Source organism: Bufo gargarizans, chromosome 9 (assembly GCF_014858855.1).
Source record: "Bufo gargarizans isolate SCDJY-AF-19 chromosome 9, ASM1485885v1, whole genome shotgun sequence".
In the NCBI taxonomy this organism is placed as follows: domain Eukaryota; kingdom Metazoa; phylum Chordata; class Amphibia; order Anura; family Bufonidae; genus Bufo; species Bufo gargarizans.
This window is the reverse complement of record NC_058088.1, coordinates 144,018,858-144,037,685: the sequence shown is the minus strand read 5'-3', so window position 1 is coordinate 144,037,685 and position 18,828 is coordinate 144,018,858. Positions and strand designations below refer to the sequence as shown.

The window sequence follows — 18,828 nt, the reverse complement described above, 5'->3', positions numbered from 1 at the left end:
TGACCCAGGGCGACCTCCTTGTCTACTTTAACCTTTGCCTCTCCAGGGTGCTCCAAAACCAACTTCAGATTACCTGTGAACACAACCGCATGATTAGGCAAATAAGGATTCCAGAAACCAATCTCTTCTAGAAGCCTGATGGCCTCCTGTCGCCTGGTATAGCATTCAAGCCACTGGCGCATCCTTTGCACAATCACTGGGGTCCTCCGCTCTGATAGGAACTGCCATGGCCACGAAAGTGGCTTTTTTGAAGCACCTAAGAGCCGAACGGGACCCAACACAGATGGAGCACTCATGCCAGAATTTACATGAGACAAAGAAGAAACAGTGCCCTTCGTTGAAGAGCCAACATGCTCCAAGACAACGACCTCCTGATGTGGGTCTGTAGCTAACCATAGTGTGAGGTGTCTGAAAGGACGAGGAAGGCCTGCAACGTCATCATCAATTGAATCCAGACATACGCGGCTTTTGAAGCCCAACCAATCTCAGGCCTGGAGGCCAAACGGCGTCTGAACTCCTGTCACGCTTCGTTGTGGGAGGGAAACCCACACAAAACGTAGGAGAGAAAGGGGTGAGGGGAAAAGGACTGGTAACTAGGGAAAGGAGCAGGTCACCTCCTAGATAAACCCTAATCAAAGTCCTGACTGACTGCAAGTATGAACTGACCCCTGAGGTAGGTGAGTTTATACACAGTAACCTAAAGTCCTAACTCACCCTGAAGTACCCTGCTACTAATGTCAGGACAAGAGACAACCTGTTCCTCCAAGAGGTAGGACGGACAGGAGTCTCCCTCAGGCCTAAACACAAATGGCAGGGAAAAGAACAACACAAGAAAACCACAACAATAAACAACAGGGGAAGGAGACAATTAACTTCAAATGGCTATGGAAAGAGAAACTCCGCCGAGATCCAAACACCAGCAATCCACAACAAGACTGAAGCTATAAACCGCACAGCCTGGGGGTTGAAGCCACAATAAAGAGGGAAGGTTAAATGACCACATAAGCAACACCTGGGGAGTGGCCATTACCAGAAACAACAAATACACGAATTGATCCACAAGGAACCTGTCAGATCAAACCACGTGTTGCCAGTCTGACTGATCTCCTGGCACCTGTCACGGGAACGTCTGTGACAACGCCTCATCATAATGCCACCACACCGTACCACCGTGAGACGAATAGATCAAGTCAATATATGTAAACAGCCCACACACTTTGTCTGGGTGACACTGACTATATATACCAGCCAACATAGAAAAAGCCTGTAACCAGTTGCCAAATGTCTTGGCAACCTTGGATTTCCTATCATCCAATTTTTCCACACATTTTTCTTTATCGACAGTCAATTGATAGACCGCCAATAATATCAAAGTATTCACAGTTTTCTATTTTTTCTTTAACTTCCTGAGTGACCTGACCACCTAAAGGGGGCCACTCCACAAAAAAATGCATTCAGGAACAAAAGCCCGAATGTATCCATACCACTCGCAGACAGTGGCGAGGCCACTCTTGGCATCACCACCAAAGCTTCGATCCTGGCAACCAACGTTTTCAACATGTCTAGCATATTGCTAGAATTAGCAGACACTCCCACCTATGCAAGCCTGGGAACAGATGGACTCACCACTTGGCGGTAGAGCAGTAGTGGCTGAAAATAGAACCGGAGGGAATGGCAGCAGGAGCATTGGTAGCAAGAACCACAGGCGCAGATCTAGACACCTGTGAAAGGCTGTGAGAATGCCTCCTGTGAGTTCGTCTCCATCAGCGAAAATCACGCCTGGATGAATGCCCACTGACTTTCAACACTTGAAGGTGTCATCTCAATTAATGTGATTCTCATCTTCTTTGTGTGGTGCCAAATAGTGATGATCGAGCACCAAAGTATTCGGGTATTCGGCCCGAACATATTGCTATATTCACTTGCTCGGCTGAGCACCCAAGTATAATGGAAAGTCAATGGAAGACAACCAGGCACCCCCTGCTCTGAAGAGGGGAGGGTGCCAAGTCCATTGGAAAAGGGTCAGAAAGTGACATAAACGCGACCTAAACGGATCGGGAACACCATGGGGACGATGTCTGGATGCATCTTGGACTCCCAGGTCGCTGCTGGGAACCATGTTGTCCGAGTTGCACGCCGCTTTTACAGACTGACAAATATATGCACAAAACACATAAAAAATTGTTCGGAAACATTCTTTTCTGTATATACAATTCAAAAAATTACAAGCAAGAGGCACTCTGCTTGTATATCACATAAAGGAGGGCCTTATTCACATTGTGGTACAATTGTTCAGGTAGTGGGACTCCAACACTCATAAAGCCTATGCACTATGAAAGTCAAAGGGCTGCCAAAAATTACAAGGAACCGGCACTCCAAAACACCCTTTGTTACACATAAAGGAGGGCATCATACACACCCTTGAAAAATTATGATTGATGGCATGCTGGTGACCCTCAAAAACATTTGGAGCAAGGGCCTGCTGATCTGACCATCTAAAACCTTAGGGGCAAGGGCCTGCTGCCGCATTGGTGACTCTAGATAACCTCTGTGCGATTGCACGTCCCCGTGATGGCGACGATCCATTCGGATGTCTGCCCTATCAGCTTTCGATGTTCTTTTCTGCGCCTACCATGGTGATCATGGGTAACGGTGAATCAGGGTTCGATGCCGGAGAGGAAGCTTGAGAAAGGGATACCACATCCAAGGGAGGTCAATGGTTGGAATCTGATTGGCTATTGGTATGGTCCCTTATACCCTTCCACAGCTCTGCGGCGATGTGCTGTTTGTACTTTAATCAGATCAACTTCAGCACGGTCTGTTAACGCTTACCCACAGCAGTGCTACACTGCTTCCAGCGAACGACTGATGGCTGACTGCTGCTGGAGTTGGAAGTGGAGGAGGAGGTGGCGAAGGAGGAGCAGTGAGGGTTGAAGACAGTAACATAACTGCTGGCGGAGACCCTGATGGATGTAGGGCCTGCAATCCTGGGTGTGGGTAGCACCTATGCCATCCCAGGGTACAACTCACTCCCAGCCTCCACAACATTCACCCAATGTGCCGTCAGGGAAATGTAGTGTCCCTGGCCACCAGAACTTGTCCATGTGTCCGTGGTTAAGTGGACCTTCCCAGTAACTGAGTTAGTCAGGGCACGGGTGATGTTCTGGGACACATGCTGGTGTAAGGCAGGCACGGCACACCGTGAAAAATAGTGGCGGCTGGGGACTGAGTACCGAGGAAGACGGCTGCCGACATCAGGCTGCGGAAGGCCTCAGTGTTCACAAGCCTAAATGGCAACATATCAAGGGCCAGTCATTTTGAAAGTTGTGCATTTAGTGCTATGGCATGTGGGTTGATTGGTGGATATTTGCGCTTGCAATCAAATGACTGTGTTATGGACATTTGGACGCTGCGCTGGGACAGGGAAGTGGATGTTGTTGCTGATGGTTCATGCGAAGGTCCAGGTGCAGGGCGAGGGGCATCCAGGCCTGCGTCTTCAACAGGGGATTGGCCAGCAGTGCGTAACACAGGGGAAGAGGAGGCAGTGGTGTGACCCACAGACCCAGATTGTGGACCCAGGCGTTCAGCCAACTTATTAGCATGCTTGGATGCCATGTGGCATGCTGGTGGTGGTGAGGTTGCTAGTGATCACGCCCCATTTTGATACGGCACAGGTTTGAAAACCACCACTCTTTTGTCATCTGCACTTTCCTTACAAAAGCGCCATACTGTTGAACACCTAACCCTTGGCAAGGTAGATTTATGCATAGGGGTGCTCGGTGTAACCGTTGACAGACTGTTTGGTGTGGGCCGACTACTTCCTTTTGCAACCCCACTGCCTTTTCCAGCCTTTTGCAGTGCTGCGGATCCCTCCCCCTCTGTACTGCTGTCCTCGCTCGGCTTTTCACCTTCCCATGTTGGATCAGTGACCTCATCGTCAACCACCTCTTCTTCCTCACTCTGCTCATCCTCCTGATTTGACCTAACCACAACCTCAGTGATTGGTAACTGTGTCTCATCATCATCCACCTCGCGAACGAATGATTGCCGTTTATCACCGTCATCTTCTTGAGATTGTGAAGGCTCAAGAGGTTGGGAATCAGGGCACAATATCTCAGGTCTCTGGGCGTGCTGGGCGATTAACCGACTGGAAGCATTATCTTCAGCAATCCAACTGACCAACTGTTCGCATTGGTCCGACTTTGACAGTTTTTTTATAGTTGTTTGTGATTTTACAGTTGGAACAGCTTCCACATCTAAAGAACCCTTGTAAACCTGTCCATTTGGCTATGGTACCAGAGTTAATTTATTTTTTTTTTTTTATGGTTGGAGCTATTTTAGAGAGGGAACTTTTGTGTACGTAATCTCAGGGTGAATAGGTAAAGAGGGGCCAATTATTTTATCCTCACGTAAGATTTTCTCCTCTCCACCGAATTTGTTACAAAACGCCTTGAATAAAGTAAAAGCGATGGATAGAGCCTCTTTCTTTAAAGAAAAAACTAGTACAGAACAAAAGGAAGGTGGAGAGGAGAAAATTAGACTTCTCCTCCCCTTTTATTCCCAATATAGAAAGATTGAGAATTTGATTAAAACCCACTGGCACCTCTTACGTGAGGATAAAATAATTGGCCCCTCTTTACCTATTCACCCTGAGATTACATACACAAACGTTCCCTCTCTAGCAGTTAAAATAGCTCCAACTATAAAAAATTAAAAGAATGTTAACTCTGGTACCATAGCCAAATGGGCAGGTTTTCAAGGGTTCTTTAGATGTGGAAGCTGTTCCAACTGTAAAATCACAAACAACTATAAAAAAACAGAACAAGTCGTATCGACGAGCAACAACTATAAATGGGAAATTAAGGAGTTTCTAACATGCAACACCACTAATGTGATTTATTTACTTCAATGTACATGTGAAAAACAATATATAGAGAGGACAAAGAGAACTAAGAATCTCAGAACACATTGCTAACATACGTAAGGGTTATGAAAAACACACTGTATCGAGACATTTTAAGATACATCATGATCAAGATCCGAGTACATTACGATATGGAGCTTTAGAAAGAGTACAACCAAATTGGAGAGGAGGAAATCATATTATGTGTATGTCTCGTATAGAATCCCAAAAGATTTTTTAATTTGGTACGTTGGTTCCAAAGGGACTTAATGCAGATCTAAAGGTATTTGTTTTTTTTATAAATATTGGCTACCTGGGACCGATGGGACATCAGAGTCTGGCTGTCCCATTTCCAGCACTCTGATCTCCCCTTGCTCCCAGGTCCCAAATATTCTACCTACATTGCAATTATTCTGCTCATAACATCAAGTAGAACCAACAAACAATAAGAACAAAATTAGAAAAATGAAAAAACATATAACACACTAGAAAAAATTAGAAAATACTACATATTAGGAAAAAAATCAGGAAAAAGACATGGAAATCGCAATAACTATAAGTTTGGGAATCATCTACACTACGTGCAGAATTATTAGGCAAATGAGTATTTTGACCACATCATCCTCTTTATGCATGTTGTCTTACTCCAAGCTGTATAGGCTCGAAAGCCTACTACCAATTAAGCATATTAGGTGATGTGCATCTCTGTAATGAGAAGGGGTGTGGTCTAATGACATCAACACCCTATATCAGGTGTGCATAATTATTAGGCAACTTCCTTTCCTTTGGCAAAATAGGTCAAAAGAAGGACTTGACAGGCTCAGAAAAGGCAAAAATAGTGAGATATCTTGCAGAGGGATGCAGCACTCTTAAAATTGCAAAGCTTCTGAAGCGTGATCATCGAACAATCAAGCGTTTCATTCAAAATAGTCAACAGGGTCGCAAGAAGCGTGTGGAAAAACCAAGGCGCAAAATAACTGCCCATGAACTGAGAAAAGTCAAGCGTGCAGCTGCTAAGATGCCACTTGCCACCAGTTTGGCCATATTTCAGAGCTGCAACATCACTGGAGTGCCCAAAAGCACAAGGTGTGCAATACTCAGAGACATGGCCAAGGTAAGAAAGGCTGAAAGACGACCACCACTGAACAAGACACACAAGCTGAAACGTCAAGACTGGGCCAATAAATATCTCAAGACTGATTTTTCTAAGGTTTTATGGACTGATGAAATGAGAGTGAGTCTTGATGGGCCAGATGGCTGGATTGGTAAAGGGCAGAGAGCTCCAGTCCGACTCAGACGCCAGCAAGGTGGAGGTGGAGTACTGGTTTGGGCTGGTATCATCAAATATGAGCTTGTGGGGCCTTTTTGGGTTGAGGATGGAGTCAAGCTCAACTCCCAGTCCTACTGCCAGTTTCTGGAAGACACCTTCTTCAAGCAGTGGTACAGGAAGAAGTCTGCAAGGTAAGAAAAACATGATTTTCATGCAGGACAATGCTCCATCACACGCGTCCAAGTAATCCACAACGTGGCTGGCAAGAAAGGGTATAAAAGAAGAAAATCTAATGACATGGCCTCCTTGTTCACCTGATCTGAACCCCATTGAGAACCTGTGGTCCATCATCAAATGTGAGATTTACAAGGAGGGAAAACAGTACACCTCTCTGAACAGTGTCTGGGAGGCTGTGGTTGCTGCTGCACGCAATGTTGATGGTGAACAGATCAAAACACTGACAGAATCCATGGATGGCAGGCTTTTGAGTGTCCTTGCAAAGAAAGGTGGCTATATTGGTCACTGATTTGTTTTTGTTTTGTTTTTGAATGTCATAAATGTATATTTGTGAATGTTGAGATGTTATATTGGTTTCACTGGTAAAAATAAATAATTGAAATGGGTATATATTTGTTTTTTGTTAAGTTGCCTAATAATTATGTACAGTAATAGTCACCTGCACACACAGATATCCCCCTAAAATAGCTAAAACTAAAAACAAACTAAAAACTACTTCCAAAAATATTCAGCTTTGATATTAATGAGTTTTTTGGGTTCATTGAGAACATGGTTGTTGTTCAATAATAAAATTAATCCTCAAAAATACAACTTGCCTAATAATTCTGCACTCCCTGTATAACTGGCTTAATATTAATGAAAGTCTAATACTACTTATGTTTTTATTTATCTTTTTATATTTTATTACATTTTAACAATGTTTGCTTTTTAATTGGATCCCCACTTTATATCACCTCTATATACATATATGGAATCCAATCCACGTTTTAGCTGAGGTCCAATCAAGGAGCCCTATAAAAATGTCTGGAGGAGCGCAGTTCCCGAGCTACTGAGGAAGAGGCAAGTCGCCTCGAAACGCGTCTAGTGAATAACTGCGGCTACTGCATTACTACTACCGGCCCCGTACTCCAAATACAGAAGAATTGTGCGCACAAAAGAAATTTTCAATACAGCTTTTTACCACATATAGCACCTGTGATACACAGGACCTACGGATCACTTGACCATAATAGCAAACCAGCTGACGTGATCACCTGACCTGTCCACCAGGAACATCTGACCTGCAGAGTCACCAGACACACCCACTAAGCTTTACAGCGGAGCGCTCCGAACACGTGACGTCATCGTCCGGGTAAATGGCTCTCCGCTTCCTGGATTGTGCCCGAATATACACTGTGAGTAGGCAGTACCTGCCAATACTACTAATGGACACTCCAGTTGCCAAAGAGTCTCATTGAGACGTGTTAAAACTGTTGAACACAGTATAATATTATGTAACTCCACACACTGGTCTGTATAAGATAACTGGCGGTGATCTTCTCTATCACAACCTTATATATTCAAAGTGGAACTTCCTTTATATGTTCCTATAAGGAGACCTTCTACTCAAGATGAGAAATATGGGCCTTTGATATACATATATTCAGAGACACCATCCTTTTATATAACTTTCATCTGTGTGTATATCATCTTTATTCGCACAGTCCTCTCATCTAGAGTGGACTGAATATTGAGTATATATGAGTATATATACACATTTCATTGCTGCCAGTCTACATCATTGCTGCTAGTTTTCATCATTGCTGCTATTTTTGATCATTGTTGCTGGTTTTGATTACTGGATTCTCCACTCATTTTAGCATTGGATTCAATTGCTGTTTATTATTAAATCTAATTAAATTGCTGTTATATTCTCCAGAAGGTGCTTGTGCCTGCTTTTGGCCTTATATTAGTTCCTCTCTTTTTACTGGGTAGGCGACCCAGTGAGTAGTGCACCCACCGTCATCTATTCATCAAGGTGTTGAGCCTCTCATTCATTTATTCCAAATATGTCACAGAAACACACAGAATTTGGACACTATATTAGGCCCAGATTATTGGAATTGGCCCTAAAGAAACAGTTTTCGGATGCAGGACAGTATATGTCACAGAAACACACAGAATATGGACACTAGATTAGGCTTAGATTATTGGAATTTGCCGAAAGAAACTGTTTTCGGATGCAGGACAGTATGTCACAGAAACACACAGAATATGGACACTATATTAGGCCCAGATTATTGGAATTTGCCGAAAGAAACTGTTTTCGGATGCAGGACAGTATATGTCACAGAAACACACAGAATATGGACACTATATTAGGCCCAGATTATTGGAATTTGACCTAAAGAAACAGCTTTTTTTTGTCAGATGCAGGGCAGTATATGTCACAGAAACACACAGAATATGCACACTATATTAGGCCCAGATTATTGGAATTCGCCCTAAAGAAACAGTTTTCGGATGTAGGATAGTATATGTCGCAGAAACGCACAGAATATGGACACTATATTAGGCCCAGATTATTTGAATTTGCCTTTTAAGAAACAGTTTTTGGATGCAGGGCAGTATATGTCGCAGAAACACACAGAATATGGACACTATATTAGGCCCAGATCATTGGAATTTGTTCTAAAGAAACAGTTTTCGGATGCAGGACAGTATGTCACAGAAACACACAGAATATGGACACTATATTAGGCCCAGATTATTTGAATTTGCCTTTTAAGAAACTGTTTTTGGATGCTGGGCAGTATATGTCGCAGAAACACACAGAATATTGACACTATATTAGGCCCAGATTATTGGAATTTGCCGTAAAGAAACAGTTTTCCGATGCAGAACAGTATATGTCACAGAAACACACAGAATATGGACACTGTATTAGGCCAAGATTATTGGAATTTGCCCTAAAGAAACATTTTTTTCTTCAGATGCAGGACAGTATATGTCACAGAAACACACAGAATATGGACACTAGATTAGGCCCAGATTTTTGGAATTTGCCCTAAAGAAACAGTTTTCGGATGCAGGACAGTATATGTCACAGAAACACACAGAATATGGACACTATTTTAGGCCCAGATTATTGAAATCATTTAGCAGGCACTCTGTGACAATGCCAAGGGGGGTCCTGTGACCCCCCTTATCAGCGATCGCAGCAAACCGTAGGTCAATTCAGACCTGCGGTTTGCTGCGTTTCTGGGTCATTCCGGTCTCCGGTGACCCGATAATCTGGAATAGGATGGTGATCTGTGGTGTGATAATACACCACCAATCACCATTCTTAGATCCTGAGAGGTGGCGGTGACATCACCTCTCAGGATCGCATCCTATTGGCTGGATGGACGGGAGTCAACTTCCCTAAGCTCTGCTCTCCTCCTCCATGCTGCTTCTGTGGAGCTAGGAGCAAATCCATCCACTTCTGAGCCCAGCATCCCCACGTAAGCCACCATAGTGCCATCTGGTGTAATAACATCAAAGTGATTAGAGACAGGTTTCGGGAAAGGTTAGATTAGGCAGGGAGACTGAAGGATAGTTTTGGGGGGACATTTTTTTTTTTTTTGTGCTTCATCCTGATCGGCTGATCGGGTGACTGGGGTCCACAGCACACTCAGATGTGCGACCCTAGACCCCTCAGGGGTGCTGCAGCTTGCCCTCCTGCCCCCCCCCCACACATTTTTTATTTGTGGGTGCGCTGTTTGTGGCCGGCGCTCTTAGCGTCCGGCCACTGTTAGTGCAATGCCCACCCCACGGCTGATCAGCTTCGGACTGCTGATCAGTGAGTTTGAATATTTTTATTTTTTGTGGGGCTTTCATTTTGTTTTTGTTTTTTTGTTTTTTTTTCTGTTAGGTTTAGGGTGAGTTAGGGTAGTGTATAAATGAATGTGAACACCAATCCCCCCACACACACGCACACACACACACTCCCCTATGGCCCGTGGGACGCTCTCAGCCGAGGAGGCATACGCCCTGCTTGTCTCTGACTTTGAAAGCACCAGTGAGGTCGAGGATGACCCCACTTTCCTCTTGTTTTCCATGTCCTCTTCATCATCTAGTGATGATGATGAGCCCCCAAGGTGGCGGAGACGGAGCCAGGGGACCCCCATGCCAGGGACCCTGTGCCCCACACTAGTGTGAGCAGCCCTCGGGCTTGTACTAGTTTTCTGGCCCACCAGATAAGTCCACCTGACCCCTCTACCGGTGAACTTGTCTGGTGTACAATCGGCTAAAAAACAAACAAACAAAAAAACTGACTCTCAGACTATGGAGATACTAAAATGTTTTTTTTTTTTTGTTTAAAAAAAGGATATTACAGTGTAAAACCTAAATCAATTTTAAAAAGTAGACATATTAGGTATTGCCGCGTCCGTAAGAATCAGCTCTATTAAATTGACACATGACCTAACTCCTTAAATAAACACAATCAAAAACATTAAATAAAAACGGTGCCAAAACAGCTCTTTTTTGGCAAATTTTCTATTTTAATAATTTTTTCACTTTAACAAAGCAAGGGTTAACAGTCAAACAAAACTCTATATTTATTGCCCTGATTCTGTAGTTTACAGAAGCACCCCATAGGTGGTCGTAAAATGCTGTATGGCCAAACGGCAGGGCGCACAAGGAAAGGAGCGCCATATGGTTTTTTGAAGGCAGATTTTGCTGGACACCATGTCCCATTTGAAGCGCCCCTGATGCACCCCTAGATTAGAAACTCCATAAAAGTGACCCTACTGTGTGTACGACCACATATAGGGTGTTTCTATAAACTACGGAATCAGGGCAATAAATATTGAGTTTTCTTTGGCAGTTAACCCTTGCTACTGGAAAGAATTTATAAAAATGGAAAATTTGCAAAAAATTTATAATTCTGAAATGTCATCTCCATTTGCCAATAACTCTTGTGGAACACGTAAAGGGTTAACAAAGTTTGTAAAATCTGTTTTGAATACCTTGAGGGGTGTAGTTTCTAAAATAGGGCCATTTTTGGGTGGTTTCTATTATGTAAGCCTCACAAAGTGACTTCAGACCTGAACTGGTCCTTAAAAAGTAGGTTTTGGAAAATTTCAGAAATTTCAAGATTTGCTTCTAAACTTCTAAGCCTTGTAATGTCCCCAAAAATAAAATGGCATTCCCAAAATGATCCAAACATGAAGTACACATATGGGGAATGTAAATTAATAGCTATTTTTTGAGGTATTACTATGTATTATAGAAGTAGAGAAATAAAAAATTTGGAAATTTGCAATTTTTCCACATTTTTGGTAAATTTGGTATTTTTTTATAAATAAAAATGATTTTTTGTTTGCTCCATTTTACCAGTGTCATGAAGTATGTGACGAAAAAACAATCTCAGAATGGCCTGGATAAGTAAAAGCATTTTAAAGTTATTCACACATGTGCCCCTTTCACAGTTCTAATGCCCTCTTTGTGCCCCTTCACAGTAATAATCCCCATTGTGCCCCTTCATAGTAATAATCCCCATTGTGCCTTGTTTATAGTAATAATGCTCACTGTACCCCTTCATAGTAATAATGCTCATTGTGCCCCTTTCACAGTAATAATGTCCATTGTGCAACCTTAATAGTAGTAATGCCCACTGTGCTAGTAATGTCCTCTGTGCCCCCTCCATAGTAGAAATCCCCATTGTGCCCCCCTTCACAGTAATAATGCCCTCTGTGCCCCCTTTATTGTAGTAATGCCCTCTGGCTCTGTGCCCCCTCCATAGTAGAAATGCTCATTGTGCCCCTAGTAATGCCCTCTGTGCCCCTTCCATAGTAATAAAGTCCTCTTCTGTGCTCCCTCCATAGTAGTTATGCCCTCTGTTCCCCCTCCATAATAATAAAGTCCTCTGTGCCCCCTCCATAGTAATAAAGCCCTCTGTGTCCCCTCTGTATTAAAATATAAATAAATAAATACACAGTAACTACTCACCTTGCCCTCTTCCCTGCAGGCACAGGTCGCTCTGCAGCACAGTGTGGGCAGAGCTTATGCAGATTTCCAGGCTTCAGGCTCCGCCCACACCTGAGGGATAATAGTAAGCGCAGTGAGATCCCTGGGCGCTGCTGTACAGATCATGACACTTAGTTCACAATGTATTGCCAGATAAAAGGTCCTCTTTAAGCAAGGGCAGCTGTCAAATATCTCTAGTAAATACCTTGCTTAGGATTTTGCATAGGATGTACGCACCATGTGCCAGCTTAATTGCTTACAATATATCCTTGTTCATCATTATGGTTTAGAGAATGCTCAGTTAGCCATACGATGCACTGTATTTGGTGGTCACATACTGTACTGGCTACATTTTGGGGTCTTTTTTTATAGAGGAGGTCACAAGAAGCTCATGGGCCCTATATTTGTGTTCCTAGGGATAAGTGCATTCATATAAATAATTCTACTTTTAGGTGCCAGTAGTCATTTTGCATATATAAATCATTACAAGCAGAGTGTATGGCCTCATTCTTCTCATATCCTATGCTATATTTCTTTGTAGGAAAAAATGAGAACTTGATTGATATAATTTTGTAATGAAGAGTGCTTAAATTGATTCTGCGATTCTGATCTGCAAGCAAACCACCGTTATTTTTCAAGTTCTATTGTGTTATGGCATTATTCATTATTAACTTTGATTAAGTTTGACCATTTGATACTAAATTAGAAATGTCAAATATTTATTAAAAAAGTTTGAATACTTATAAGCAACTTACCAGTATTTACAAAATTAAAGTGTCTATGGCCAGCCCTTGATTTTCAAGTATACATTGATTAAAAGTATAATAAAATATTATAGTATAATAATTACTGAATGAATAATAAAATATTTTCTTATTTTTTATTTCAGGCTTACAATTCACGCTGAATGCACAATGCACCTTGAAGATTTCCCCATGGATGTTCATGCCTGTCCACTAAAATTTGGAAGCTGTGAGTATTTTCAAATTTGTACTAGTATTAAGGCTGGTTACAGCCTGCATTTGTGGGAGGGGCTGCTGACTATATGTTCCCCACGCGTCCTCACCTGGAGGACGTCTGCTTCATGCAGCTTCCTCGGTCCGTCCCGTCACTTCCGGTCGCAGCGCGTCTCTTCCGGGGCTCCTCCGAGCGGCGGTCACGTCCTCCTTGCGCTCTGGACCCAAGCGCTTTGTCTCCCCCACGCGTCGGCGGGATGGGTAGGGTCCGGCCTGCGGGCTACCCCCTCCTCGGGGTCTCTCCCATCCTCTGGCTTGGGCGCCGTCCCAGGCCGGCGTGCGCTCCGGCGGGGGGCGCGCGCCGGAGCTTCTCGGCCGGGCCTGGGCTTCCGGTCACGTGATCAGCGTGCGTTCCAGCTTGGAGCGCACGCCGGAATCCGGCCGGGCCCGGGCCCGCGGCGTGAACTGGGCCTAACCTACCCTCTTTCCTCACCTCCGTCCTCTGTTTTCATCTTTTCTTACATATTGTTGCTGGTACAGGGAGACATTATTTGCCTTATTAATAGAAAATGCTTGATTTGCCTGATATGCATTTTTAAAAAAAACATGCAAGATATTCCTATTGACTTATTTTTTGGGGGATATCCTCTGTTTGGTGTGTGCATTCTCTTCATAGTGGATTTGGATCTTTCTGCCTTGACAACTTAGCCCATGTGTTTTATGCTGTTCTACTTGTATAGCCACATGGGTATGACTGCACGGTGGGGTCGTGTGGTGCTTTCGATGCGGCTGCGCTGTGTTTGGGCATCATGCAGTCGTGCGGGACATAGCGGGTTCTCGGGCTAATGAGGCCTCACTGTCCAGCGGACCTGTATTGTTAGTGGCCGCGTGGCACCGTCAATACTGCGCGGCTTGTTGATAGTGCGGAACAGTGTGGTCTCATTGGTTTTATTGGGGCCTGCTGCGGCCCGTGTGGCAGTTTGCTCGGCCACGGCGTGGCGGAGTCGCGGGCGCCGGGTGACCGTGCGTGTGATCATACTCTTAGGGGTGTTTAGTATTTTTCACTTAAATAGTAATTTGGAAACACTGTTCGATCACATGTGATGTTACTTCTAGCAGCCGATTGCCGGTCCTTTACAGACAATGCTGGCGGAGCCTGCAATGCCACGTATCCTCTCCTGTGATCACAGCTAGGGCAGCGTGCGAGTCCTGTGCGTACCTAGTGCCGTGTCTGCCGCCCTCCTGGGCGCATGCATCGGGCACCATTGTAGTGCCGTCCTTGCATGCTCAGGTTTGGCACGGCTGTCCCGTGCGGCCCTCCTGGGCGCTTGCGTGTGGCACCGCCGTGTTACACCTAGGTGCTGATTATTGCTTGTTGTCTATCCCTGGGTCTGTTTTCCTTGCTTCTTATCTCGCTCGCACACATCATCCGTAGTCTTCCTGGTTCGCCCTGGCTCGTTTCGCCCCTGTCATCCTGGTTCGCCCGGGCTCGTTCCTGTCTCTGTCATCCTGGATCATCCAGGCTCGTTCCTGTCTCGGTCATCCTGGATCACCCAGGCCCACACTGCCTCTGCCATCCTCCTTTGCTCCCCATCCGGTTCTCCGGTCCCGCATCCTCTTTCTCTTCCCTGCTCTCCAAAGCGATGTCTAAGAATAATGATAATATCAAAGCCAACTGGTACAAGTTCTTCTTTAGTACAACGGACTTGGGGGTATCCACAAATGTGATCAGGTACAATTGCATGTATTGTTTCTATTTTTTCATTTATTTTGCAGTACATCCTAGCCGAGAAGCCGTGGTTAGCAGGCACGGGGCTGGCCGGCCTGTTTCTCCATTTCGATAAAAAAAAAAAAAAAAAAAAAAGAGAAAAGAAGCTTCAGGAACACAGCGGAGAGACCAGACGCCGGTGGGATCATTAAGGTGCTGCCTTGCGGACGCTGCTGCAGGGCTCTGGAACTGCGATTCTGGTTCCCATCGTCCAGGCTACCGCTGGCCCAGGTTAAGTAAGTTCGAACCTCCAGTGGACCCCCATTCCCACAACTGCCCCTTAGTCGCGGCACAATCGCTCTCTGCCTCCTCGACTGGAACCAGAAACTGCACCTTCCACCGCTGCTACCAGATGTAACACAGGTTATCCCCTCCGGGGTAGCTAACTCCATGGACGTCATTTTAGTCGTGGGGTTTCTGTTACTGTGCCATTTTTCCGGTTTCCTAATGTACCATTTTTGGGCAATCTTTTCTATAACAAACAGGGCTGCGGTGCTGTCGTTTATTCAGCCCTCCCGATCTGAAGTAGCGCCTCATCAGCTTCCCGAATTCTTCAGGTATCAGGTATACGCCTTTTGTCTGTCTTCCCTGTCGTCCTGGATCACCCAGGCTCTCTCTGCTCCTGTCGTCCTGGATCGCCCAGGCTCGCTCTGCTCCTGTCGTCCTGGATCACCCAGGCTCGCTCTGCTCCTATCGTCCTGGATCGCCCAGGCTCGCTCTGCTCCTGTCGTCCTGGATCGCCCAGGCTCGCTCTGCTCCTGTTGTCCCGGATCGCCCAGGCTCGCTCTGCTCCTGTTGTCCCGGATCGCCCAGGCTCGCTCTGCTCCTGTCGTCCTGGATCGCCCAGGCTCGCTCTGCTCCTGTCGTCCTGGATCGCCCAGGCTCGCTCTGCTCCTGTCGTCCTGGATCGCCCAGGCTCGCTCTGCTCCGGTCGTCCTGGATCGCCCAGGCTCGCTCTGCTCCTGTCGTCCTGGGTCGCCCAGGCCCTCTTTGCTCCTGTCGTCCTGGATCGCCCAGGCTCGCTCTGCTCCTGTCGTCCTGGATCGCCCAGGCTCGCTCTGCTCCTGTCGTCCTGGATCGCCCAGGCTCGCTCTGCTCCTGTCGTCCTGGATCGCCCAGGCTCGCTCTGCTCCGGTCGTCCTGGATCGCCCAGGCTCGCTCTGCTCCTGTCGTCCTGGATCGCCCAGGCTCGCTCTGCTCCTGTCGTCCTGGATCGCCCAGGCTCGCTCTGCTCCTGTCGTCCTGGGTCGCCCAGGCTCGCTCTGCTCCTGTCGTCCTGGATCGCCCAGGCTCGCTCTGCTCCTGTCGTCCTGGATCGCCCAGGCTCGCTCTGCTCCTGTCGTCCTGGATCGCCCAGGCTCGCTCCGCTCCTGTCATCCTGGATCGCCCAGGCTCACTCCGCTCCTGTCATCCTGGATCGCCCAGGCTCGCTCCGCTCCTGTCATCCTGGATCGCCCAGGCTCGCTCTGCTCCTGTCGTCCTGGATCGCCCAGGCTCGCTCTGCTCCTGTCGTCCTGGATCGCCCAGGCGCGCTCTGCTCCTGTCGTCCTGGGCCGCCCAGGTTCGCTCTGCTCCGGTCTCCCTGGATCGCCCAGGCTCGCTCTGCTCCCCCAGGCTCGCCCTACCTCGGTCATGCTGGATCGCCCAGGCTCGCTCTGTCTCTGTCATTCTGGATCACCCAGGCCCGCTCTACCTCGGTCTTCCTGGGTCGCCCAGGCCCACGTTGCCTCTCTCATCCTGGGTCGCCCAGGCCCATGTTGCCTCTCACATCCTGGATCGCCCAGCTTACTCTTCTGCCGTCACCTGGACCGTCACGTCACTAACTACCCACTGCCTTCCCGGTTCACTCAGGTCATTTAACAACCCAGCTCCGGCCTGAATCACTCGTGCCCTTGTTACCTCCCGTGGCGGTCGGTTCAATTAACTATTTCCCTCCTACAGCGGGGGTAGTCTTCTTGCCCACTTATCCAGGCCTACCCCGCACTGGCTCCAGGCACAGTTCAGCCAGATAGTTCTTGGAGGGTGATAGGCATCCCTCCTGACTCCACGCCAATGTACACCTCAGCCCCTACCACAAGTATTAAGGCTGGTTACAGCCTGCATTTGTGGGAGGGGCTGCTGACTATATGTTCCCCACGCGTCCTCACCTGGAGGACGTCTGCTTCATGCCCCACCCTCCCGACCCTTCTTTCTTTCATTCCACTCTCTTGGGTGGCCCACTTATCCAGGCCTACCCCGCACTGGCTCCAGGCACAGTTCAGCCAGATAGTTCTTGGAGGGTGATAGGCATCCCTCCTGACTCCACGCCAATGTACACCTCAGCCCCTACCACAATTTCTAATATGTAGAATGTGAACAATGAGGGTATAGCCACATAGGACATGACCGTGAACACAGAATTTTCACATGGGGCTTTGATGCATTTCTGCAACAAACTAACAAATTGAATATGGTGTTATGGGTATGCGTCCTTATGAACACTTTTAGATAAATATAAGGACGCTAAAACAAAATAACAAAGCTTTATTATAATGTTTAGATAAAATATAGGGGTGTCTACCCAGACTGCACTAAGCAGCAAAATGGAACGTCACTAATTTGTGGGACCAACCATCCTCAAAACCACACTGGTAAAGGTGGAAATGTACTTGAGCAGAATGATCAGTGTGTCCCACAAACTAAAACCCACCAACACTGGAGGGCATATCACCACAAAGTCCTGGGTGTGAACCTGGGTGAGGTACTGTACAAATGGATACCTGGTACCATGTGTAGCACCAGATACCACCTTAATTAACAGTGGATGTCAGCGCGCATAACATCCACTGCACTGAAACAATACAGGTGCAGGACTGAGACAGAATGAGAGCCGTTGAATTTGACTGGTTATGTCAAAAACACCGATTGATCTGACACAGTCCTATGTGGTCTATGCTCAACGCGTTTCCATGCACAAAGGTGAACTTCATCAGGAGTAACATGCACAGTGACTGATGTAGATGTTCACTGGAGGCTGCAACAAGAGGGCATAGCGATATTTCGCAAATTTTGGGCCGAATATTCACCATAAATTAGCAAATTTGAGAATTTGTGATCTCCAGTCATTGCTTACTTGATTGCAAAAATCGGCAATGTAATATATTCACAATAAATTTGCGATTAGAATATTCAACACTATTCGCGAATATATAGCACTATATTCAAAATATTAGTGGCTATATTCGAATATTCATGCTCAACACTACTCACCACGTGGTGAGAGCAATTACGTCACCAAAGGTCCTTTTGCAGGTCCTGAAAGAAGAAGAAGACGATGCCGGCTGCGCGATCAAGTGGATAATGTGAGTTATTTTTTTTATTTTTTTTAACCCCTCCAGCGTTATTGTACTATGCATTCTGTATTAAGAATGCTATTATTTTCCCTTATAACCATGTTATAAGAGAAAATACTGTGAATTTACTTTAATGGGGTCCGGGGTTGCTCATCACTATCATCTCCTAGCAACCATGCGTGAAAATCGCACCACATCTGCACTTGCTTGCGGATGCTTGCGATTTTCACACAGACCCATTCATTTCTATGGGGCCTGCTTTGCGTGAAAAACGCAGAATATAGAACATGCTGCGATTTTAACGCAACGCACAAGTGATGCATGAAAAACATCGCTCATGTACACAGCCCTTTTGAAATGAATGGGTCAGGGTTCAGTGCGGGTGCAATGCGTTCACGTCACACATTGCACCTGCGAGGAATTCTCGCCCGTGTGAAAGGGGCCTTTATAAAATCAGGTCAAGTTTTGTTGAGGAGTAAAATACTGTGAACTTGGTGCAGAGAAATCCACAATGGCAAATTATGTTCACACATAGCAGATATTTTACAAATCTTTCTCTGTGGATTTGCATGCAGCAAATCTGCATCATT

The 18,828-nt window shown here is 46.0% G+C and overlaps 1 protein-coding gene across 4 annotated transcripts in view; it reads left to right on the top strand.

Annotated features, from left to right (window-relative positions):
* The window catches only part of LOC122946423 (gamma-aminobutyric acid receptor subunit alpha-3-like), a 489,200-nt gene that overhangs the window by 364,149 nt on the left and 106,223 nt on the right, over nucleotides 1-18,828 (top strand). For all 4 annotated transcript variants that reach the window (XM_044306046.1, XM_044306045.1, XM_044306044.1 and 1 more), the window contains one exon: nucleotides 13,072-13,154. In XM_044306046.1, coding sequence (XP_044161981.1) covers nucleotides 13,072-13,154 — 83 coding nt within the window. The remainder of the gene's footprint in view (nucleotides 1-13,071; nucleotides 13,155-18,828) is intronic.